General features: G+C 40.3%; 1 protein-coding gene across 5 annotated transcripts in view; it reads left to right on the top strand.

Annotated features, from left to right (window-relative positions):
* cdk14 (cyclin dependent kinase 14) overlaps nucleotides 1–26,357 on the top strand; it is a 672,936-nt gene that overhangs the window by 309,618 nt on the left and 336,961 nt on the right. For all 5 annotated transcript variants that reach the window (XM_072575800.1, XM_072575798.1, XM_072575802.1 and 2 more), the window contains one exon: nucleotides 10,515–10,638. In XM_072575800.1, the coding sequence (XP_072431901.1) occupies nucleotides 10,515–10,638 (124 nt within the window). The remainder of the gene's footprint in view (nucleotides 1–10,514; nucleotides 10,639–26,357) is intronic.

Genomic DNA, 26,357 nt, shown 5'->3' with positions numbered 1-26,357 from the left:
AGACCTCCATGTTTGAGTTATGAATGGTTTCCATCAGCAGTGAAGGTTTTGAATAATACTGTGGAACACTGTTTTGTATACTGTGGCATTACATATCCCAATAACCATCATCGTGTAGCTGTTTGCTGAGAAAGGGAGATAATGGTGATAAAGCAAATTTCATTGTGCGATTTTCAGCTGTTCTCCCAATGTAGCTCTGTCTGCCTTACTGCACATGAAGACTGCCCAGTCTCTCTCAGCTAAGCAAGAATGCCTTAAAAGAACAAGTGCTGGATATGTTAGACAAGCCAGAGAATTGAGTTAATAATTAAATTGAATAGTTGTAACCATAACAAATGACTGATTAATGACTGAACAAGATCTAGTAAGTTGTCTCTAAAACACAAGGCATAGTGGAACATGCAGAAAGGAGTTCTGTTCCATTCCAGATATATTCTTACCTACTGGAGCACAAGAACATAGCAGTTAGAATAAAAATGAGTGTTCAGTGTAGAATTCAAGTCCCCAGAACAGATGCCTAAAAATGTGTCCTTCATGATGTGTTCAGAAGTTGGGAGGTTTGTAGCAACTGACCAGTGTATAGGATGGGAATGATTTAAAGGTGGAAGTTAAATGCTTGGAGAAAGAGGAAGTCAAATAACTGCCCTTTGTTCTGTATGGACTGATCACCTATAACTTATGAATAAAATCTGTTCTGTACATTTAAATGCCTTGTGCTTGCTTGAAAAATGTTGCCAGTACCATAGAAGTAAGGAGGTTGACTAACAATATTTTGATCCTTGACCTTAGCCAATATTTAATCAAAGATCCTTAGCAGGACCTTCCAACCCCAATTCTGTTTAGAAAATTCCATATAGTTATATGCTAACACAGCCAATTGCATGGTCCCTTCCAAGCCACTCCGCATTTTGACTCGGAAATATATCTCCGTTCCATTACTGCTGCTGCTGCTGAATCCTGGAATTCCCTCCTTTAATGGCATTATGGGTCAACCCACCACACATGAACTGCAGTGTTTCAACAAAGTAGCTCACCACCACCACCACCTAAGGGGTAGCTCGGGACAGGTAATAATCGCTGGCCTAGCTAGCAATGGCCACGTCTCCACAAGCAAATTTACAAAAAGGTACAAAACATTGGCCTTCTGAAGATGGGTAAGAGTGAACCAGTTTAATTTACCATTTAATTTATACTTTTCAGTCAACTGGATTGAGCTCACGTCAGCAATGTACAAATTAATTCTGAGAAGATTAATTTTCTAAATACTTGTTTTCTTGAGACTTATAGCATGCTATTTTCATCAGGAAAAGGGCTTGTAAGGCATACTTGAACTCCTCTCTCCTTTGTTGCTTTATTCCTAAATTTGGGTTAAATGGAAATTCATTTCCTGGAAGCAAATGTTAAGGTGGGGAAAAAAAAAGTGTAGGTGAAGGAGAGCAACACCAAGACATATCATAAGTGAGGAAAAATGTGTGTTTCTTATTGCTTGCCAGATCTTGCGTATAAAGGATAGCCTGGATTTTCTGGCACGTGGGCCTCAGAAAAGTTGGTGTTATCATCTGGCCTCCTACGTGAGGCATTGGGAAGACTTGAAAAATTGATGGCCAGTCTCCTTTAAAATTTATTTGCCTTTGGGGAAAATCTGAAATAATGTTGGAAATACTCAGCAGGGCTGACAGCATTTACAGAAAGTGGCAACTAGATGTGAAATTACAACTCAAAGCTCTGACAAATGGCTAGAGTAAGGTTTGGCTGAGCAGTGAGCTTTTGGCTGGAACATTTGGGCAAAAGGTTGAACAAGATCAGTAGACCTGAAGATAAAGAGGAATAAACTCAAGATTTCCTAAAGAAGAACATGATTGGATCATTGGAATTGAAATCGAATTTGATTGAATTGAGATTGGGGATGGGATGAGATGGGATGGGATGGGATGTCACTGGATGTCACGTGTACCGAGGCACAGTGAAAAGCTTTGTCTTGTGAGCAGTACAGGCCAATCACAGAGTGAAGTAGCATAGATAAGTAAATAATAGGTAAACAGCAGCAAAAACAAAAACACAGGTACAGGCAAAGGCTAAGAGTTTGAGAGTCCATTCAGTATTGCAGCAACAGCAGGGTAGAAACTGTTTCAAAACCGGCTGGTGCGTGTGTTCAGGTTTCTGTACCTTCTCCTCAATGGTAGAGGTTGTAGAAAAACATTGTCAAGGTGGGATGGATCTTTGAGAATGCTGCAGCCTTTCCTTGACAGAGGGCCTGGTAGATGGATTCTGTAGATGGGAGGTTGGCCTTTGTGATTGTCCGGGCTGAGTTCACCACTCTCTCTAACCATCTCTGATCTTGAATGGCACAGTTGTCATACCAGGTAGTGATACATCCATACATACAAGGGGGGGTGGAGAGGGGAAAGAATAACAAACTTTATCTTTCACTTAAATGGGTGACTGGTTTCTCTGAGATTCTATTTGCTCTGTTCCTAAACCCTTCCCCCCACCCCCCATCCCCAACTTTTCAAGTTCCCTAAGAATCCTTTGTTTGGATAAGTTCTCCCTTCATTCTAAACTCCGATTAAAATCCCAACCTAATCAATATTTCACCATAAGAATTTTCCTCCATTTCTAGGATTAACCATGTGCACCTACTGTAGACATCCTTCAAAGCCATGTCTATCTTTCCTCAGGTAAAAGGAACAAACCTATTGACATTATTCCAGCTGTGGTTTGACTGGTGCCTTGTACACCTCTATATACTTATATTCCATTCCCACTGAAATGAAGGCAAAGATTCTATTTGCCTTACCTATGACTTGCTGACCTTGAATGTTAACGTTTTGTGCATCATGCATGAGGACTCTCAGATTTTCTGTAGTTTTCTGTAGTCTATCCTTAATTACACAACATTCAGCTGTTCCACTTGTATTGCTAAAGTGCATAATGCCACATTTTCTCATTTATATTCCAACTGCTAATTTTTTTGCCAACTTGCTTAAACTGTCTACATCCCTCTGTAGACTTCTTGTTTTACCCTCACTGCGTCCCCCATAATTTTGTAACATCCATAGAAATGATAGTATGTTCACTTCCCTCAGCCAAGTCATTAATATTGAATATAAATATCTATGGCCCCAGCACTGATCTCTTGGTAGACATTGCCATTCTGAAAATACGGTACTCCTTTTTATCTCGACTCAGTTTTCTATTAGTTGGCCAAGGTAATGTATTACCTCCAACGCTGTCGGCTCAAACCACTCAAAAATGTCCATCACCATCCCAAATCAACTGAGTATTAAGTGCCAACATTTCTAGCAGCAGTCATGCCCTGATAATGAGGGTGTATACTATTTGATAATAAAGATAATAATTGCATTCAATTATTTTGACAATATTCTCTCTTAGGATATGGATATTGTTGGCATTTAGTTCCTTGGAAGGTGGAGGTGAACTGCCTCATGAAGCACTGCAGACCATGTGCTACAGTTAGATCCACCATGTTGTTAGGGAATTCCATATTTTGATTAAATGATAGCAAAGGAATTGCTATGAAGCTTTTCCACATTTACTATTTGCTAATGTTAAGCTTTCAGACCTATCCTTCATAGATTGTTACCAAATTTGCATACTTGAGCAGGACATTTAATTGTCCAATGTGTAGATGCCAATAAAAACTGTCATCTTCCAAGAGTTTTGCATTTTGTATTATCATAACATGGCCTACTTCATGATCCTTAGCATCTAAAAGAAATTTACAGTTGGGTACAGTCCTGTTTCCATTTTAATTTCCACTTCAACTTTTAGCATGTCAAGGGCAATGGTACAGGGAGGATGATGCAGGGCAGCCATTGCTGACTAGAGAAGTCAGAGATAGGATAAAAGCAAAAGAGAAAGTGTGTAAAGTAGTGAAGGGCATTTGGAAACCAGAGGATTGGGGAGCTTACAAAGACCAACAGAGGGCAACAAAAAAAGAAATGAGAGAGAAGATTTCATGAAGGTAAGCTAGCCAGTAATATAAAGGAAGACTGTAAGAGTTTATTTTGATATATGAAGGACAAAAGAGAATTAAAAAGTGAAGTTTGAGCCACTGGAAATTGATGCTGGAGAGATAATAATGCTGAGGAAATGAATAATTACTTGTGTCAATTTTCACAGTAGAAGACTTAAGTAATTTCCCAAACCTTCAAGAGCGTGAGGGGACAGAGCTGAGTATGATGGCCATCACCAAGGAAGAGGTGCTAGAAAATTGGCCTAAAGGTGGATAAATCACCTAGACCAGATGGACTACACCCCAGAGCTCTAAGGGAGATAGCTGAAGAGATAGTGGAGGCAATAGTAGTGGTCTTTCAGCAATCACTAGAATCAAGGAGGGTCCCATTGGATTGGAAGATCACTAATGTGACAGTCTGTTCAAAAAGGGAGTAAGGGAAAAGATGGCAAATTATAGACCAATTACTCTCACCTCAGTTGTGGGAAAGATCCTGGAGTTCATTGTGAAAGATGAGATTTCTGAATATTTGGAAGTGTATTGTAAAATAGTGTGAAGTCAGCATAGTTTCATCAAGGGAAGGTCATCCCTGACAAATTTGTTAGAATTCTTTGAGGAAGTAATGAGCAGGTTAGATCAGGGAGAGTCAATGGATGTTATCTACCTGAACTTCAAGAAGGCCTTTGACAAGATACTGCACAAGAGGCTACTGAGTAAGATAAGGGCCTGTGGTATTAGAGGCAAGGTGTTAGCATGGATAGAAGCTTGGCTATCTGGAAGAGAGTGGGAGTAAAAGGGGCCTTATCAGGATGGCATTTGGTGACAGTGTTCCACAAGGTGCAGTGTTGGTACCACAACTTCTCACTTTATACGTTAATGATCTAGATGAAGGAACAGAGGGCATTCTGGCTAAGTTTGCAGATGATACAAAGATAGGTGAAGGGATTGGTAACTTTGAGGAGGTGGGGATATGGCAGATGGATTTGGGCAGGTTAGGAGAGTGAGCAAAGAAGTGGCAGATGGAATACAATGTGGGAAAGTGCGAGATCGTGCACTTCGGTAGGGAGAACAGAGGTATGGACAACTTTCGAAAATGGGGAGAAAATTTGTACTTCAAACTTCTGAAGAGACTTGGTAGTTCTAGTCCAGGATTTTCTCAAGGTAAAGATGCAGGTTGAGTCAGTAGTTAAGGCAAATACAATGATGGCATTTATTGTGAGAGGACTTGAATATAAAAGCAGGGACGTACTTCTGAGGTCAGAATACATTTGGAGTATTGTGCACGGTTTTGGCCCCATATCTCAGGAAGGGTGTACTGACTCTGGAGCATGTTCAGAGCAGGTTCATGAGAATGGTCCCAGGATTGAAAAACTTAACATACAAGGAATGTTTGAGGAGTCTGGGTTTATACTTGCTGGAGTTTAGAAGGATGAGTGGGATCTAATTGAAACTTACAAAATACTGGATGGTCTGGACAGAGCGGATGTTGGGAAGATGTCTTTCCCACCAATGAAAACTAGGATCTGAAGGCATAGCCTTAGAGTAAAGGGAAGACTTTAGAATGGAGATAACGAGAAACTACTTCAGAGAGTGGTGAATCCGTGGAGGCCAAGTCATCGAGTGTATTTGAAACTGAGGTAGATGGATTCTTGATTGTCAAGGGGATCCGGGGTTACGGGGAGTTTGTGGGAGAATGGTGTTGAGAAACTTATCAGCCATGATTGAATGATGGAGCAGACTCTCAGCTGTATGGCCTAATTTCTGCTTCTATGTTTATGGTCACATCATTGCTTGTCTGATGAAAAGACATTGAATTACAAGGACCGGTTTCAATCTTTGGAAACTGATGTTTTTGTGCAATTAAATTTACACAAACTTGCAAACAGAAAATAGTTGCTTTTCTGCCATCCAAATGTAACAAGGTATAACCACATTTATCTTTCCTATCTGTAAAAATATCATATTTATGGAACAGATTCAAAAGTGTGAAGAGGTATTGCTGCATAAATGCATGAATACATATCACCAGCAAACCTCTTTTACAATGCTGTGCAACATCAGTCAATGGCACCCAGTTACTGTACATGATTGTATCACTAATGTCTTTGGCAGCTGCATCCTGTATCTGAATGCCCATTTGCTTGTCCGCCTCCGCCATTCATCTGTCATGGCTTTCTAACAGGATGAAGCAGGCAATAAAATGACTGAAAATCTTCCTAAGGCTGGTTGGTAATCAGCATAATACCTCTGAATCAATCTTATTAAGTTACCAGTCGCAAACAACTGTCTTGGTTGTAAAATAAATCTTGTTAGGTTATTCTGTGTGCAACTTTGGCAGCAGTATCTTTGGCTCATTTGGCAGGTGGCAGAGAAAATGTCCTTAAATATACAGCACTGACATTGATATGTTTGTGTTACTGAAGAGTTCTTTTCCAGTTTCCCAACATGCCTGGCTACTTGGACACTGGCATGGATAGATGGTAGTGCATGTTGTCAGGGTAACTGGCACAAACGTTGAGAATCTTCTTAGCATCTCGACCTCTGCACATTCTTCTTCACTGTTGACTTGTGCATCCACTTGTGTAAGTAATGCATGGATTAACTAAAATAGAGAGATTTTGGTTCATTGGGGGAATGACCAGTGCAGAGAAAGCGAGGAGAAAGGGAGATTGGCATTTGTGCTGCACCTTCCACATCCGCAGGGTATCCTAAAACATTTCACACTGAATCAAGGATTTATAACTGCGATTGCAATTTGAGAAGAATGGAACAAAAACAATCATCACACTGAGATGCCACATACAAATGTACAAAGGTGACTGTATAATTTTTATTTTAAATGAAAATAGACATTGGCGAGCAAAATCTTTCACTTGTGCTCTTGACAGCTTCACCCCCACCTCTTTTTCCACCCCCCCTCCCCACCGCCACCACCACCGCCACCAACCGAATAAACCAGCAATACTGAGGGAAGTGACAGAACACTGCTGGCTGGCTGATGCTATGGTATGAACATTGTACCACAAAGTGACTGCATAGTTCTCTTCACTGGTATGTGCTGCAACTTGAGCTTGATTGTACATTTTGAAATCTCTTGACTGTCAAACTAAATCGGATCAATCAATGGATGAGAATACTGTAAAATGTGTAGTTCTAAATTTTTCTGGAATTCTAATAGACTTGTATCATCTGACTTCAATTTTCAAGGAGGTAATTTAAATAAAAGAACATACTCACCTGTCATTTTCTTGTAGCATTGTTGAATTTTATTGTGGAAGAAAGGCCAAAACTGAATATTGCGAGCTCAGAATCTAACGTTCCAATCAGTGGTTGCAGCATTATGTTTAATTCATGGGACAACTGTACATACCAACTGTCAGCATTTTATACTGGCATTGTTTTGATTGTCTGGTCTGATTGTTAGTGTTTGACAGAAACCAGCAGGAATATTGGTTTCTCTTACCTCCCTGGTGTGTACCTGTTGCGTGTGATATTTGTGAAGTGAATGTTTCCATCTGTAGTACTCTGCAGTCTCTTAAATATGAAGCATTAATGAAGCAGAATGCATCAGTTTTAATATTTCAATTGAAGCATGCTCTGGGGTTTACCACTTTTATGCCTTCAGCATTAGGAGGTTTTTTTCCCTCTTGTATATTCACATCCACATCTCCCCGCCACCTCCATATACACAAAAGAATGTTGTGCATATCCATAATTCAAGTTCCTTGTCACACGTCAGAGCCATTCTGGACTGTTGTCCAGATTTTGGTAATTTTGAGTCTAGATGTTATGATTTGATCATGAAAACATAATTCAAAATGGCACACTGTCCACAATGTGTCCTGCTGACTTAGTTCAAAACGCAGCTGCAAGTCTAACCTTCCATTTTTAAAACCGAATTACAAGAATGGCCTTTTCACTTGTGGTCAACTGAAATATTGAAGCATGTTGCATTTCCGTGACTTTGATCAGAGCTTAAAGCTATTTGTATATAGATTATTTCCTTTCATGCGGTTTGGGAAGCATTTTCAAAGTTTAGTCAAATGGGTTTAGATCATACTGGATCAACAATGTATCTGCATGGAATCCTTGTGATTAATGAAAGATTGCAATCACAAATAGTTAGCATCAGTCAAATGTAGGAATGATGTTGATAGGAGTTAGTCAGATGGGTATCTTTGCCATCTGCTTACATGGGAAAAGACCTGAATGTCTGATCTGATCTTTCAAAGGAGAGAATTATTCAAGATGGCGGTGGGGTAGGACATTTAGCTGGAGCTTATCCATTCTGTTTGTTTATTTTTTCTTTCCCTTTCTCTCTCCTCTTGGCAATGTCCTCGACTCCTGGCCCCAGCATGGACCCAGCAAGGTCCTTTCAGTGGCCTGTGGTGGTCTTACTGCTTAGTGTGGCCTCAGCCTGGAGATGATTTCAGAGTGAGTTTGCAGTCTGAAGTCGAGCCTGGACTGGGTTGGACGGACTGTTATTCTGAACTTTTTGTTTCTCTATTTTCTAATTTATTTCTACGTGCTGTAATGCTGGACTTTTTATTTCTTTTTCTAATTTTCTTTCCTAACAACTTTGTGCTGAAGGTTTTGTACTCAGGTACCACTTACACGCCATCTTAGGTATAAGGTGACTTGTAAACTTTTCACTGTTTAGGTAGTCTTTCTATAGCATGATGGTTGCTTTGTTGTACAACACCACATTATGGAAAAACCATGCTTCAGAAACATAAAGTACTGGCGATGTAATTGCATTGCAGCCAACGGATGTTTTAACAGCGTGACCTTTAAGAATAGTGTCCCCAACTTGTCAATCATGTTACGGTGAATTAGCTTTAACAAAATGCACATTATAGCAGAATGACCTATACTCATCAGAGTACCTGTGACAGTATGAAAGGTGGTAATGTTTAATTTTTTTTACTTCTCTTTCCTGACCAACACTCCCTCTCCTTTGCTCTGGTCCTGCTCGTACATACGCCCCCCTCCCCTGCATGCACATGCAAGCATCCACTTTCTCTCTGTAGCATTCCACCTCTTTCCTTCCCCCCCCCCCCCCCCCCCAACAAAACAACCACGACCTCAAAACTCTCCCCACAGCCTATTTCTGGCACTGCTATACTGGTTGTGTCAAGTGAGTGGCTGAGTATGAAAGAGGGTGGCTGGTGACAGTGACCATGTCCAAATGCAGCAGGCCTGAAGTGACATTTTGGGCAGCTAATCTTTCTCCTGTCTATTATTCACAGCATAAGATGGGGACTACTCCATTTGACTCTGTACTGTCACTCCTAGCACTCCCCTTAACGTTCACTGTTCTTGTTCCAATTCTCTAGACTTGTCAGTTTTCCATAGCACCAGCTCTTGGGCAGCAGTATACATCATTGGCTGACTGTTTTTGCAATAACGATGATGCTTTTACAAGTCTGTGATTATGCAGAATTTGGCAGGCAAATTCATAGGGCTGGAAGTCTATTTGGCAGCACAGTCATCTTGTGCAAAGAATACACCAGTATCGTAGCTCCAAGTGACATTGGTTTCAGCCACATCATCCCTATTCTTATCTTTGTGTACCATTCAGCATGTGGCAATGTTGTCTGCTATTTCACCTTGTACAGATAAAAATGGAACAATAAACATATATGAACCTTGAATGGGTTTCATTTGGAGATGGGTTTTTTTTCCAAGCCCCCACAGGCCTGTACTCATTGGAGTATAGAAACATATGTGGTCTCATTGAAACATATAAGATTTTAGTCTGGTTGACAGGTAGATGCAGAGAGGTTGTTTGCCCCTGTGGGAGAGTATTGTACCAGGGGGCATAAGCTCAAAGTGAGGGGCCACCAGTTTCAGACAGATGATAAATTTAATCTCTCCAAGGGAGTGAATCTGTGGAATTCTTGACTGTAGTGGGTAGTTGAGGCTAAATCGTTTTAAGTACATTTAAAGCAGAGATTTTTTTTTAATTGGAAAGTGAATCCAGGCTTAGGGAGAAAAGCAGTAATGCGGAGATGAGGATTATCCATTCAGCCATGAGCTCATTAAATGGCCTACTTCTGTTTCGACATCTTATGGTCCCACAAAAGATGTATTCTTACGCCCGACTGGTACCATGTTCTGGGAAAATTTAATTGGTTTTCAACACCAGTGCCATTAACTGTAGATTAGCCACAATACTCTTGAAACATAGTTGGGTGCAGTGGACTTTTGGGGTCAGTGAGTCCCCCAATTCACAGGTTCACTCTTCCCAGTGAATTGCAGTCAATGGCAGCCCAAGCAGTTTGGCAGAAATAATTCTGCATCTGATTCTGGCTCGATCTCCCTGTATTTCATTTGTTCCCCAGAATTTAGTGGTTCTAAAAGCCATTCACTCTTTTCAAAGGGTTGGAGTTCAGAAATTTTACACAACTTTATTTTATGGTGAAAGTAATAATATTTAAGCATAATTATTACACATCTCAAATTTAAATTCCTTGAACTGTTTTAATGTTTCAGGCTGCCAACTTATTGCTGTGCTTTTGTGTTTTGCCTTTTTTAGCTCTTCTTGTTTCAGTTGCTGCGGGGCCTATCCTACATTCATCAACGATATATCCTGCACAGAGACCTGAAGCCTCAGAACTTGCTCATCAGTGATAATGGAGAATTGAAACTGGCAGATTTTGGTAAGAAAAGGCAGTCAGTATAAGTAAAAGCAAATGTTAGAGGGAAATGTAATTTTCTGATTTAATTTGTGAATTGTACAGCAATCTAATTGCCAGCATTCATTATCTTTTGAAAAAATGAGAAGGCAACAAAGGCTTGTCTGTACGTCATAAATTAAAGCTACAAGAAGTCATTCAAATGTCAGTCCTGTTTTCTTTGTAAAGAATCTGATTTTGAAATGGTCTATTTAAGGCTTCATTCTTGAATTGATTTAAATTGTTCATCGCATGCCCTCCATTTGAGGGAGCACAGATTTTAAAGATTAGTGCATTAAAACAAAACACATCTGAAAATTTTGAATGTGTAATAAAAGTTTTATAGATGATCGTTCTAAGTAGCAGAAAACTTAAATACCAAAACGCAGTTAGATTGATATTTGAAAAAGGTTTAGACTTAATTTGGTGCTATAGCTTTATCTGTCTGCTAAATGGTTTATATTTTTAACTCTGAGAATTAGGTGAACATTGCGTTCTTAATATGGGGAACACACTGTTTTACATTATGTACAAATAAGATTATCTTCGTCAATTTCTATTCCACATTGAAAAATAAATTGGGTTTATGTTTAGTTTCTTTCTCCCTGTTGACTGTTTATCCTCAATTTCGTTGTAAATGTGTGCTTTTACTCTGAGGTAACAGAAATGGCCTTCGTTCCTGATTCTGATATGAGCATTATTAACCGTATAGAGCATTTTCCTCAAAACATTTTCATGCAGCAATGTGGAAATACTTTGTGCCTTTTGTTTTACTTTTAGCTGTTATTTGTGCCCTTGGTAGCCATAGCAAAACAAGATTATCTTAAGAAGTAGAATCTTACCAGAATCCTTTAAAACTGCTTATTTTACTGTTTTCTCCTCACTGTTCATTTGAGACTTGGACAATGTAGCAATACCATAAAGTAGCAACTTTTATCTCTCATGAGTTTGATTTGTTTTGCTTCTACACCCCAGTTACCAACTTCAACCTCACTTATGATAGCTATCTCAAGCTTAGCCAAACAGTTGACAACCTTCATATCACTTTTGGTCTTGAGATGAACTTCTAATCACACTTCCATGGCATCACTAAGACTGTCTGTCTGTAGTATTGTCTGGTTCTACCTCTCACATTCTACCCTCCGTTAATGTGAGGCCATACAAAATTCTGTCACTCATCTCCTAACTTCCTTGAGTTCCTGTTTGTAAGTAATGTGTTTACCACTTGGTCAATTGTATGCAACTGGTGAGCATGAACTGGGAATTTACGAGTCTATATTGTTATGTTCCTGGAGCATACTGCTGAATTTGTTACAAGATGGCTCGGGACCTATAGTTTTATTTTTAGAATGAAGAGATGTGTGAAATCAAGGGGCCTTATGAAGATGGGGAAAGAAATCACAGGATACCACTTTTTCAAATAAACAACAAATTCTGCAACAAATATAAGTAAGAAGAACATTCATAAAATTGAACATCTACAACTTATTTCAAACGCCAAAATTAAATGGGGTAAACATGGTTAATAATCAATGATTGAATGCCCACAGCACACATTATATAACAGATATGATCAAGACAGATCTCCGACATCTCTTAGCAACTCTCCACGGAGAGTTATTGACAATGGTGAATCACTAAATTTCTCAAAAGAGAAGATTTGTGATGCCTTGGCAATCTGGCCTTAGATCACCAGCTCAAGACCTGCTCTATCCTGAGCTGCAGCAAAAACTGCTCCTGTTCTGGTCAGCCACCTTTCTCTTGGGGTTAAGCTCCCCCGGACTCAAATTGTGGTACAGTACTCTAAAATATAACTGCAGCTCTTCAAATCACAAACTTCAATGAGGCAGTCCCCCACTGATCTCCTGAGTTGCTTATATTCATCAAGTAAAACGTGCTTGTCAACATCTGAACCACCATTTTCTCAAACTTCCCTGAGGTATTAATGTTTGTAGGTTTCTGTGGGGCTCCTCACCGCTTCCAGCAACCTTTCCACTTTGACAGCTCCCTAGGACTGCTTTTGATTGCTGACTCCAGCACCTAGCTGTCTGATAATCACCAGAAATTCTTCCTTTTTTTTTAAACAGCATAGAGCTGCCCAGCTGCTTCTGACTCCTCACTGAGTTCCCAACTCAAAATCTGTGCAGTTAAGCAGTCAGCAGTATAGTTGACTAAAACACACTTTTTTATGGAGTCTGCTTCTATCCGTTTCTCACTTGCTCACTCACAGCTTTTTTTTCCTTTGTCTTCAGTGATGCCTAATCTGGCTGAGTGACCTATTGAAAACCTTGAAATAACTCCCACCCCCATTGCTGGACAAAATCAAATGTTGCCATTTAACAAACTTTCAGAAGGGAGTGTGTTCTAAATATTATGATTCATAGATTGCTGGTTTTCCTGGTACAATTAGATACAGCTGGAAGTGTATTTCATCACAATATAAATAAATACACATGGAAAGAATGAATGTTGTACTCAAATATATGCTTCTAATTATGTTGATTGATATATGTACAGATTGGCTCCAGTTCTATCCTTCACCAGTTAATCATCTTGAACATAATATCAAACAAATTGGAAGCTGTTGGTGTATGTTGGAAGCAAAAAAAACTGAAGTAGTCATTTTTAATAATGGCAGAAAATAAATGTAAATAGTTACGTTTTGATTGGTTCTTGAAATATGAACCATATGACCACTGAAGGGGTAAAGAAGGACGTGTAGTTACCAATTATGTACTTACTAAAAAGGAGAAAGTTAAAAATCACACAATCCCAGGTTATAGTTCAACATGTTTATTTTGAAGCACTAGCTTTCGAAGCGCCGCTGCTTTATCAGGTGGACAACCGCTGTAACCTGGTGTCGAGATTTTTAACTTTATCCACCCCAATCCAACACTGGCATCTCCAAGTCATACTAAAAAGGAAGTCAGTTATGGCCTTGACATTAACGGAAATTGCTGCAGAAACTCAGCAGGTCTGGCAGTATCTGTGAAGTGAAAGCGGAGTTAATGTTTTGAGTCCAGTGACCCTTCCTTCTTCAAAGCTGATAGCTAGGAAGAAGTAGTATACATTGCTGAAGAGTAGGTTGGAGAGATGATAATGGAGTGAGTGGATAGATGGGGATGAAGCCGAGAGAGAGAGAGAATGATAGGTAGACAAAGGGATCGATGATAGTAAGTTAGAGAGAAAGAAAAGCTACTAATTGGGACCATAAGTGGGGACCACTGTGTTGAAAGCAGCACATGTGATGACCAGGCCTGGGGTGTGGGGATGGGTGAAAGATATAGAGGAATGTTCTAAAATTATTGATGATAAAATGAGAATAGTAACCATCGTAGGAATGATAGCCTGTTGTTCGATGGTGAGAACATGGTACAGGAGGAGATGGGAGGTAGTTTTGGAGAGGTGGTGCTCAGCATCTGTAGTGTGGCCTTGACGTTGCTGCTTCCTAGAAGCAGTAAAATTAGAAGTGATTTGTTCACGGATTGCCTGTCAGTTGGAGAATGGGAAGGTTTGAACTTTCTGTTGGAGTTCTTAGATGAAATGTACAAGACTGGCAATCCTATGAATTCCTATGAAATTATGGTCCGATTTGGATAGATTTTGAGAAACAGGCCATTTTTCTATGGAGGAATATGTCATGAACGTAAACAGATTGTATACAATATGAGCAATATTCCATTTGGGAATCCTGAGTTGATTAGCGGTATTTAATTGGTGTATTGAGCTTGTCTGTGCCTTATACAGGAAATTTCTGGTTCTAATTGGTATTCAGTCCTCAAAGAGGGACATCCTATTGGACAAGATGTTTGTTGTTTTGAACATATGTTTGGACACAGAGGCATATTTTAGCCTTTGAGGAACAGTTAGAACATACCCTGGTAATAAAAAGAGGGTTTGATGATAACCTGTTATTAAAATGGTCAAAATAGTGAATACAGGTATCAGTGCATTGGTATGGTTAAAGGCAGGCAAAATGAGCATGAAAAATCTTTGATAAGAACTAGCTATTACAGCAGAAGATAGTTGATTGTTGGCCTGGAAACTAAGATCTTAAACAGGGGGATGATGGGCACTCAAGAACTGGTAACGTTTCTGCCTGCAGCCAGCTGGGGCCAAGCAAGTTGTCGGTCTTCTTGGCTTAGACTTTCAGAAGCAGAACTTCAAGATCTCCCTATGTAAGAAACGGGCAGTAATTTCACTTTATCAAAATATGCAGCAACATGACGATTAGAATTAGCAGGATATTAAGGGTGGCCAAATGTCTATAGACAGATTGTGACCAACTAGGTACAGAGAGCTCCATAAAGCTACATATCCACTTCATTTACATTTTCTTCAAACATGCCAATGACATATGGGGGATACATGTCACTAGGTAAAGTCTAGACATCTTATTGGGTCATATTTATTTCAAGGGGAAAGATTGGTGCTGATAATCAAGTAGGGAGGGAATGTGAAAATCTAAGACTACCCTCTGTCTGCCAATCTGTCTTTCGGCTTGTGGCTGTCTGCATCTACCCCTCTCTCTTTTACTGCTTAAAATTCTAATTGCTGATATAACTTCCTTGTTTTGTTCTTAGTAGCTAGTGTCATAATAAAGGTGTGCCAATTTAAGATTGAGATGGAAGAATTTCTTCTCTGGGTTAAAAGTCTTCAAAACACCTTGTCACAGAGAGCTGTGGAGGCAGAGTCCTTGTATCTAATTAAGGCTGAGATAGTTAGATCCTTGATCAGTAGGAAATTCATGAATTGCAGGGAAATGGCAGGAAAGTGGATATACGAAAAGCCTGAATTCACCAATTGAAAGGTGGAGCAGTTATGAGGGGCTGAATGGTCTACACCTGTTACTATTTCTTATGGTTTTATTTCTGAGAGTTTTAATACACAGCCAATATATGGACAATAAAATCTGAATTAATTGTGAATATGTAATTGGAGGAGCAATAATAGATGAGTCAATTCTTAGAACAGTTGAAGATTTCTTCAAGTGTGTCTCAAAATATCTTTGTGATAATTCTCCAAAGGAAAAGATTCTGCAAAATGATGCATGATGCAAAGGATTCCAAGGAAGAGGATGAACAAATTTAAACAAATTTGTGGACATTATGAAGATGTGAAAGGAAATATGTTGAGAAGTTATAAAGTCTGCAAAGAGAGATGGACAGATTTAGTGAGTAGAAAAAAATAGCACTTGATATATAATGTGGGTCATCCTCAGGTTGTTTACTTTGACAAGAAGAATAGAAAAGTAGAATATTATTTGATGAGAGAAAGACTACTGAATACTGCAATACAAAAGGACATGAATCTCAAAAAGCCAGCGTACAAATCAATTAATTAGGAATGCAAACAGTGTGTTGACCTTCGTTATGAGACAAAGGAATAGAAAAGTAGTCTTCCTACAACCCTACTCGACATTAGTGAGACCGCATGTTGAGCACTCTGTGTTGTTTTGGAGAAACATAATGCATTGGAGGCAGGTTCAGATAATGTTCATTGTGCTGATTCCTAGAATGAAAGGATTGTCTAATGAGGAAAAGTTCAGCAGGTTGGACCTATGCTTTTTAGTGTTTACAGGACTGAGAAATATCTTATTGAAACATCAGATTCTGAGTGGGCTTGACAGGGCAGATAATGGAGGGATGGGACGCAGTTTCAAAATAAATGGCCTTTTATTTAATAGAGCTGTAGAGGGATTTCTTCTCTCTGGATTGTTTATATTGTGTGGTGACCAGAACTGCACACAGTATTCCAGCTGTGGTCAAACCAAAGTCCTGTACAGCACCAACATAGCCTCCCTGCTCTCATAATCCATGCCAGACAATTAGCTTAGCCAGATTTGTGTCTTTTGTTTAAATGTGGTAAAACTTGCAGCATAGGTGAGGCTACTGGAGTTAAACAAGAATTACAAATATAGAAGATTAACAACTGTAAAATTTGTAAACATTGCAATCTTCCTATTTGTACGTGACTAATGAGGAAGTTACCATCGATGTACAGGATGGGAAAAAGCCATAAATATTTTCATTCTACCTTTAGTCCTTGCAACAATATGTAAGAAGGGCAAAAGTGTTCTTACTGAGAGAATCCTGGACACTTAGAGAAATTTGCGAGTAATGAGTTCAGTTGTGTGAAAATATAAACATCAAGGTCACGAAAATCTATCAGTGAAGTTTGTGAAAGGAATCATGTGGTGATAGATAAAACGCTGAATAAAATATTAGCTGATCAAACAGAATGCAAGTTGAGAGTTGCACTCTCCATGAGCAGTGAATTGCAAAGAATTCACTTTATATTTTTGGTGATTGTCCAATTCAATTAATCTGAGAAAAATTTCAAATTGCCTTTTATGCTGTGCGATAGCTCCTTCTAGAGCTATTTTTCTTTCCACGCTTGCAGACTTTATAAGTAGAGATTATCTTGCTTCAAGGCAGAGGTTTTGGAGAAAATTCAGAGTTCTTCAGGCACACTCTCTAAAATCATCTGAGGTAGAATGTAATCAAAGAAATTTGATACATGCATATAAAAATTAGGAGCAGAAATAGTCCATTTGACTCCTTAGGCCTGCTCCATAATTAAAATCAGTTCATGGCTCATTTGTTTCTCTTTCCACATTCCCATCCTGTGAGCTTTGATTCCCACATTTCCAAGAACCTACGGTTGCTTTCAAAGAAGAAAATTGTCTGGGTACAGATGAGTGTATTGCTGGAAAGCACAGCAAGTCAGGCAGCATCCAAGGAGCAGGAGAATCGATGTTTCGTGCATAAGCCCTTCATCAGGAATCAGGATTCTTGATGCAGGGCTTATACCTGAAACAACTATCTCTCCTGCTCCCCCGATGCTGCCTGACCTGCTGTGCTTTCCCAGCAACACACTCTCCAGCATCTGCAGACCTCCCTGGGCACAGGTGAGGTCTATACCTTCGAAAAGAAACGAGTGCAACCAATTATTGAGCTCTCTGGATGAAAAAGCAGGGGTAGATTAAGGTAAAGCAGAAAATGTGTACTTATGCCATACTGAGGCAAAAAAAGGTACTATTGACCATCAAGCTAAGTTCAGATGAGAGATGGAAGAGCAAATAAAAGAAGGATCACAAGAAAAGACCAACAACTATCAAAGTCGAATCTGCAGCTGGTCTTGTCCCATTGAAGCAGATCCCTCCTTCCCCAGTGCTGGTGCCAGTGTCTAATGAATTCAAACCTGTTTCTCCCACACCAATCTTTGAGCCACATTTACCTCTTTAATCTTGCTGACCCCTTGCCAATTAGCTAGTGACTGAGGTACCAGTCCAGAGATTATTAGCTTTTGTCGTCTGTTTGTTAATTTAGCCTCTAGTTGCTCATTGTCCCTCAGCTGAAGCTCTTTCCTCTTTCTATCTTTATCATTGGAACCTACGTGGACCATGAGAACTGGATCTTTCTCCTCCCACTCCAAGTTCCTTTGCTGCCCAACTGAAGTATCCTGAATCCAGGCACTAGGAAGGTAACACATCCTCCGGGCCATAGAAAACTCTGTCTATTTCCCTGACTACAACTACATATCTTTTTTTTTCTCTCTCTCTTCTCTTTTCTCTCTCCCCCGTCCCCATACCACTTTGCTATTGTTAGTTTGTTCATCCTCCCTACCATCCCCACTCATCCACTCAGCAAGAATGTCAGACCAATTAGACAAGCTCGATAGCTGATGATCCTTCAGCATTAGCTCCTGGATCTTTCTATCTGCCTCACCTGTAGTCACACCCTCCTGTCCCTGTCCCTGACCACTGACCAAATATAAGGTTGTTAACCTAAGAGGTATAACTGTCTCCTGAAACACAGCATCCAGGTAACTTTCCCCCTTCCTGATGTGTCAGTGTTGAAAGCTCAGGCTCAGGTCATCAACTCGTGCGCCAGAGTTCCTGAAGCAACCAACACTTGCTGCAAACCTGGTTACTATGAACCCACAATGGGGTCCACTAGCTCCTATGTCAGACTTGTATCATATTGTCTGGTCCAACATCTCTATTTTAATTACTTCTCAATTTGATTTTTAGAAATTTTATACTGCTGTCTTTGGTTTGTAGCCAGTAAATATTTCCCCTATTTACCTTCAATCTGGAAGTAGCCTATAATAGTCAAATTAATAGCTATCACCATCCAATGAATTTGTAGTTTACCTGTGATTGTTACTGTTTTGTGTAAGGCCTCTGATCTTCTGCTCTGACTTGTCCTGTTGAAGTGCATCCAAGGATATTGAAAGAAGCGAGTGGAAAGTGCAGAGGCCTGGACTTCCCTAGATTTGACGATGGTGCTGGAGGCCTGGAGAACTGCAAATGTTCCAAAAAAGGCTGTAAGCGAACCAGCAATTACAGACCAATCATTTTAAATGCAGTGGTGAAGAAATTTCTTGAAACAATTATTTGGTGTACAATTCTTAGTCACATGGAAAACACACACGGACAGAAGTAGGCCATTCAGCTCATCAATGAGATATGAGAATCCCCAGTTCTAATTTCCTGCCTCCCCATAACCCATGTTTTCCTCACTTATCTTAGCCTTGAATGTACCCAATAACACAACTGCTATCCTGATCCACGTAAAGGATCAGTAAGAACAAGCAGAGAGTAGTTAAGGGTAGATTGTGTTGAACCAACTTTTTACAGATTTTCGAAATAGCAACAAAAGTGTTAATTATGAGAAGGTGGTTGGCGTGTTATACATGGACTTCCAGAAGGCATTTGATAAAGTGCCACACAGACTTGTTAAAGCTAACAGCATAAAAGGGACAGTAGCAATACGGATACACAATTGGCTGAGGGGTAGGAAACAGCCAACATTGGTAAATGGATTTTTTTTAAGCTGGAAGAAAGTTTGTAAGAAAAAATTATGCGCAAGTATAACACTTGGAAGCATTGAAAAATTGAGAGGAGGCCAGTGTGAAACTGCAAAAAGAATTTAAGTAGTTGGTAGATTGGGAAGATTGAATTCCTCGATCATCTATGTAGAAATGGGTCGAAGCATATTCATAAAGCATGAAGACACAATGGAATGAAAGTTGCTACCCTTCAGGGTGTGCAAAGCAGAGACACCTGGGCACAAATGTGTACAAGTCCATAAAATTAGCAGGACAGTAGTTTATAAATCACAATATTGAAGCCTTCATAGGGGTATAGTGTACAAGAGCATGGAAGTTACAATTAATATTTGAGGATAGCGAATGTGGTTCCCTTGTTCAAGAAGGGGAGTAGGGACAGTCCTAGTAACTATAGGCCAGTGAGTCTCACTTCTGTTGTGGGCAAAGTCTTAAAGAGAATTGTAAGGGATAAGATTTATGAACATCTGGATAGGAATAATGTGATCAAGGATAGTCAGCATGGTTTTGTGAAGGGCAGGTCGTGCCTCACAAACCTTATTGAGTTCTTCGAGAAGGTGACCAAGGAAGTGGACGAGGGTAAAGCGGTAGATGTGGTCTATATGGATTTTAGCAAGGCGTTCAATAAGGTACCCCATGGTAGGCTACTGCAAAAATTACGGAGGTATGGCATTAAGGGTGCATTAGAGGTTTGGATTAGGAATTGGCTGGCTGGAAGGAGACAGAGGGTAGTAGTTGATGGTAAAGGTTCATCTTGGAGTGCAGTTACTAGCGGTGTTCCACAAGGATCTGTTTTGGGACCATTTGCTGTTTGTCATTTTTATAAATGACCTGGAAGAGGGGCTTGACGGCTGGGTGAGCAAGTTTGCGGATGATACGAAAGTCGGTGGAGTTGTGGACAGCGAAGAAGGATGTGGCAGGTTACAGTGAGATATAGATAAGTTGCAGAGCTGGGCAGAAAGGTGGCAAATGGAGTTCAATGTAGGTAAGTGTGAAGTCATTCACTTTGGTAGGAGTAATAAGAAGATGGATTACTGGGCTAATGGTAGGCTACTTGGTAGTGTCGATGAGCAGAGGGATCTTGGTGTCTATGTACACAGATCTCTGAAAGTTGCCACCCAGGTAAATAGTGCTGTGAAGAAGGCATATGGCGTACTGGGCTTTATTGGTAGAGGAATTGAGTTCCGGAGTCCTGAGGTCATGTTGCAGTTGTATAAGACTCTGGTGCGGCCGCATCTGGAGTATTGTGTACAGTTCTGGTCGCCATACTATAGGAAGGATGTGGAGGCACTGGAACAGGTGCAGAGGAGGTTTACCAGGATGTTGCCTGGCATGGTAGGAAGATCGTATGAGGAAAGGCTGAGGCACTTGGGGCTGTTCTCATTGGAGAAAAGAAGGTTTAGGGGAGATTTGGTAGAGGTGTACAAGATGATTAGGGGTTTCGATAGGGTTGACAGTGAGAACCTTTCTCCGCGTATGGAGTCAGCTGTTACTAGGGGACACAGCTTTAAATTAAGGGGAGGTTGGTATAGGACAGATGTTAGGGGTAGATTCTTTACTCAGCGGGTTGTGAGTTCATGGAGTGCCCTGCCAGTATCAGTGGTGGACTCTCCCTCTTTATGGTCATTCAAGCGGACATTGGATAAGCATATGGAGGTTATTGGGCTAGTGTAGGTTAGGTAGGCTTCAGTCGGCCCAACATCGAGGGCCGAAGGGCCTGTACTGCGCTGTATTTTTCTATGTTCTAGTTCTATGAGTGTTTCCAAAGCTGCCTCAAGGTAGCAGATGTTTAAGGAAAATGTAGAAACTAACAAATGCATCTTTGGCCAGAATGTTGTTTTGTGGTGGAATTTGATTTTAAAAAAAAGTTTGCGTTCAACTAATATCCAATAATATTGCATTAATATCAGAGTTTTTGAACACTTTTATGGAACATAGAAAATGGAGGCTGAGTGGGCTGTTTAGCACCTCAAGCCTACCCTGCCATCCAAAACGATTATGGCTCATCTACCTGAGGCCTCAATTGCTGTTTCATACCAGCCATTAACTCTGAGATTTCAAAAATGTATCTACCTCCTCTTCAGATACATTGTGGTTTAGCATTCATACTGCCCTGGGTTGATTGTTTGGTGAAAATAATTACTTTGCATAGCAGTTTTAAATGAGATTTGTGATTTACCCACTAGTGTAAACACCATCTTCAACATTTACCCTTTTACACACCCTCAGAATGTTGCATCATTTTAATTAGATCACCCTTCATTCTTAACTGTAATGAATAAAGGCTTGATCTGTTTAGCCATTCTCGATAAATCAGCCTCTTCACCCTGGTGAATCTCTTTTGCATAGCCTCCAATGCCAGTATATTTTTAAATACAGTGGTCAAAACTATACACAGCACTCTCTAGGTCCAGCTTCACCAGTAGCCTGTTCAGTAGTAATGACATCCCTGTTTTAATACTCCAACCCCTAATAATAAGCTGGAATTCCACTCGCTGTCTTATCTTTCTTGCTGAACCTGCAGGCTCAGTTTCTGTGTTTCGTATGCAAGAATAGGCAGATCCTTTTATGTTGCAGCTTTTTTGGAGTCTTTCTTCAATTAAATAATAGTCTGTCTTTTGGTTCTTCCCACCAAAGGAATACCTTATGGATTGTTTGTGGAATCTGAAAATTCCATTAATACTGGAGTAAAATTTATCCCTCCAACCATACAAGATCAATGTCTATTTCACCAGTTTCCTCATCTCCCCTCACCACACCTTTATCCCAGATCCAACCCTCCAAATCGGCACCACCCTCTTGACCTGTCCCACCTGTCCACTCCACCTCTACTCCAACCCATCACCTTCACCCCCACCTGCATCTACCTATTGAATTGTCAGATACCTCCCCCTTGCCCCAACCACAGCCCCCTCCCGTTTATCTCCCAGCCCCATCCCCCACATTCCTGATGAAGAGCTCGAAACATTGACTCTCCTGCTCTTCGGATGCTGCTTGACTGGCAGTACTTTTCCAGCACCACACTTTTTGACTCTGATCTCCAGCATTTGCAATTCCTCACTTTCTCCTAGTCTTAGGAGGGAAGACAAGTATTGAGGATAGTGCACAGTCTGAAGTTTGTGATTGGGTAAAATCATGACAGATGAATGTAATGTGGGTAAATGTGAGATTATGCACTTTGGCAGGAAGAATTGAAGAGCAGAATATTATATGTTTAACCGTAACCCTATCAGAGAAAGCTGCAGTACAGGGGACTTTAGGAGTCCTCGAGTATGTATCACAAAAAGCTAGCATCCAAGTTGAGGGTAATAGGAAAAGCAAATGGACTGTTGGCTTTTATTTCATAGGAAATGACATATAAAAATAAGGAAGTTCTGGTAAAATGATACAAGGTACTGGTCAGACTGCAGCTGGAGTACTGTGAACGGTTTTGATCCCGGATCTAATAATCTACATGGCATTTTAGGCTGTCCACAGAAGGTTTAATAGGTTGTCTCTAAACATGGAGGGATCCTTGAGGAGAAGTTATGTAAGTTGGGCTTCTGCTCCATTGGGGTTTAAGACAATGAGGGGACCCCAATTAAACATAAGTTTGTCAAGGGGACTTGACAGGGTAGATGTGTAGTGGTTGTTTCCTCCTTACGGAACACATTAGTACCTGGGGTATAATCTTGAAATAAGGGCCCATCTATTTATTCCAGAAGAGGTGGGAATGCCTTCTCTGAAGTTGGTAAATTTGTAGAATTCTTTGCTGCAGTCAGATGTCGAGGCAATGTTGAGTATATTGAAGTCTGTGATAGACAGTTGTAATCTATAAGGAATCAGTAGTTATGGTGATAAGGGAGTTAAGTGGATTTGAGCATTGAGATCAACCATGATCTCACTGACAGAGTGGACTCGATGGGGCAAATAGCCTGCTTCTGCTCCTATGTCTTATGGTTTATTCTTCACAACAGTGCTCTTCTTCTCAAGATATCAGGCTATTGGCTCTTAATGTGACTTGGTGTCGTTTGTCTTGTTTGTTTTATAACACTCCTAGAAAGTGCCTTGGGAAATTTTATCATGTTAAAAAAGTAAGTTGCTGTTGTTTTGTGCATTAGGTACCAAATAACACCAATTTGAAGCATTTAATGAGGAAATCTTGCAAGGTACTTGGCAATTTCAGTATTAATGCATTGTTTAGTTTTCCTTTTCCTTTTGATTAAAGCCACTGTGATTAACAGCTGTGTTTACTCAGTGTGAAGGGATCGAATAGGGCTTTGGAGAGCTACAATCTGTGTGACACTAATTGTTAAATTGCAGAAGAGCGTCACAGGCATTTGATGACTATGCAGTCCTTTCACTACAGTTGACTGAGCAATGATTGAAATGATTTTTATCTGCAGAGGCCATCACTTATTCTTTGCCTTTTAAAGGTGCTGTAGTATTTTAGCAAATTCACAAGGACCAAAATATCTACTCGCAATTCATGTGATTAAAAATACAACTCTGATCTGCAAAATGGTCAAGAAATTTTTTCTGTTTTGGATGATTAATTGGGATCGTGTAAAGTGTATTAACATAAGGGTACATTGTTTCTGGAGTTATTTAGTGAATTGTCTCTGACTCTATTTTATTTCACTTATGCACTTCCATCCTCTCCTGCTGTCTCTCTCGTGCTCATTTACACTTGCCAACATGTCATTCCACTACCTTTACCATTTAAAAATATTATCCCTGCTCACTTTTCATAAACTTCCTGTCCCTAATTCCTGTCCCAGCCCACAGCTACATTACTGTCTTATTTCTCAATGGCTTGTACTCTTGATGGCCTATTGCCCTCTGACACAGTAATAGCCCCAATCTCTCAGATCACTCAGTAAGGCTCCTGAATCCACACAAGTCGCCAATAAATGCATATTTGTTTTCAGCTCATGAATGATTTGCTGCTTGTTCCTCATCAGATCGGACAGGGCTGGATTTGTAAGTACATTTTGTGTGAAATTAAACCTTGGGCCAGAATGACATGGATCAACTTCCTGTGATTTACTTTTTCATTTATTTGGGAGCACAGGAGTTAGAATAAATTACCCACTATCATCTTGGGGATTATCTTTGACCAGAAACTGAACTGGACTAGCCATATAAATGTTGGTACAAGAGCAGGTTAGAGGCTGGGAATTTTATGACTAGTAACTCCCCACCTGTTTCCCCAGTGCCTGTGCACCATCTGCAAGGCAAAATTGAGGAGTGTGATGCCTGAATAAGTGCAGTTCCAACAACTCTGTAGAAGCCTGGCATTCTCCAGGAAAAAACATGCTGTTTAATCTTCAACATTTGTTCTTTTCAACAGTGGGGTCGCAGTGTGTACCACTTGCAGGATGCACAGCAGTAACTCCCAGGTTCCGTTAACCGCACATCCTAAACCATTGACCTCAACTCCCTAGAAGGATGAGGTGGTGGGTATCTGGAACACTCTTCCGAGAATGGTAGTAGGGGTGGGAACCATCACAACATTTAAGTAGTATGTAGATGATCATTTTAAGAGACAGCATTCAAGGCTGTAGGCTAAATGTTGAGAAATGGGTATAGAGTGGAGAGGTACTTGAGGACGGGCTTGGACACAAGCCAAAGGATTGGTCTCCATGTTGGAAGACCTGACGATACTGTGAAAAGAGCAGCAGATAATTGGGAAAATCAGATACTTGAGTTAGAGTGGGGGAATTCAGAAGGTTTTCCCATATTTGCCCAAATAATTGCCTGGGAGATGCTCGAGGAACAATATTTGCTGTAACTTCTGCCTAACTATAAAATGGACCCCCTTCCCACTCCCTTGTTCTGGATCAACTGAACCAACCAGGCATGGCTTTCTGCCTCGCCCCCCACCCCACCCACGCACCAACCACCAACCTCCAACGCCCCCCCACCCCCACCCCACCCGTCTCACCACTGACTCTCTTGACTGAACTCCTGCCCCCTCATGCCCCAAGGCTTCACCTACTCTACAGGTGCCTGCATTCCTCGATCTACCTACACACACACACACACACACCCCTCAGTAGCTATCGGTGCCTTAAACACCTTTAAATGACAATGTGACACTCGCCGTTAAAAAGCAATGGGTGATTTCAGGGCCAATTCATTCCATAGCTGGCTGAAAAGATCCTTGGGGCCATCTATACTGCTTCAGCTGGGAAAGCACTTGGTCTGTTTAACTTTCTTAAAAAAAAGAGCTCACTCAATATAAGTAATAAACTTATGTATGACCTGTGCTGGAAATAGAAGTTCTGACCAAGATCAGAATATTCAGATCATTTAAATTCAAAATATTTAATGCACCGCAGAGTTTTCTCCATAAATGGACCCCAGTATACAGAATGACCCCTAAAGGCAATATGGTTATCCAGCAACCATGTCTCTGATCTCAATTGTATTATACCCCTTTAAAACTATCTGTAGAAAGGCATAGCCTATTGCATATTTTCTTTTTCTTTGCAATTCTTCTCCACAAAGTGTAAGACCTTCAGTCACCAGAAATCATCTTTTACCACAGAAGAATTTATGGAGAGAATTTATTGGAATCTATTAGATATTCCTGAAACTGTATCCAGGGAAGTTATTTGGGTGGAACTGAGAAATAAGAAAGGGATGATCATCTTATTGGGATTGTATTATAGACCCTTTAATTGTCAGCAGGAAATTGAGAAGCAAATTTGTAAGGAGATCTCTATTATCTGTAAGAATAATAGGGTGACTATGGTAGGGGATTTTAACTTTCCAAACATCGACTGAGACTGCCATAGTGTTAAAGGTTTAGATGGAGAGGGATTTAAGTGTACAAGAAAGCTTTCTGATTCAGTATGTGGATGTAC

The sequence above is a fragment of the Chiloscyllium punctatum genome, chromosome 8, assembly GCF_047496795.1.
Source record: "Chiloscyllium punctatum isolate Juve2018m chromosome 8, sChiPun1.3, whole genome shotgun sequence".
Lineage (NCBI taxonomy): Eukaryota > Metazoa > Chordata > Chondrichthyes > Orectolobiformes > Hemiscylliidae > Chiloscyllium > Chiloscyllium punctatum.
The sequence above is the reverse complement of the archived record's forward strand: the minus strand, read 5'-3'. Positions and strand labels throughout refer to the sequence as shown.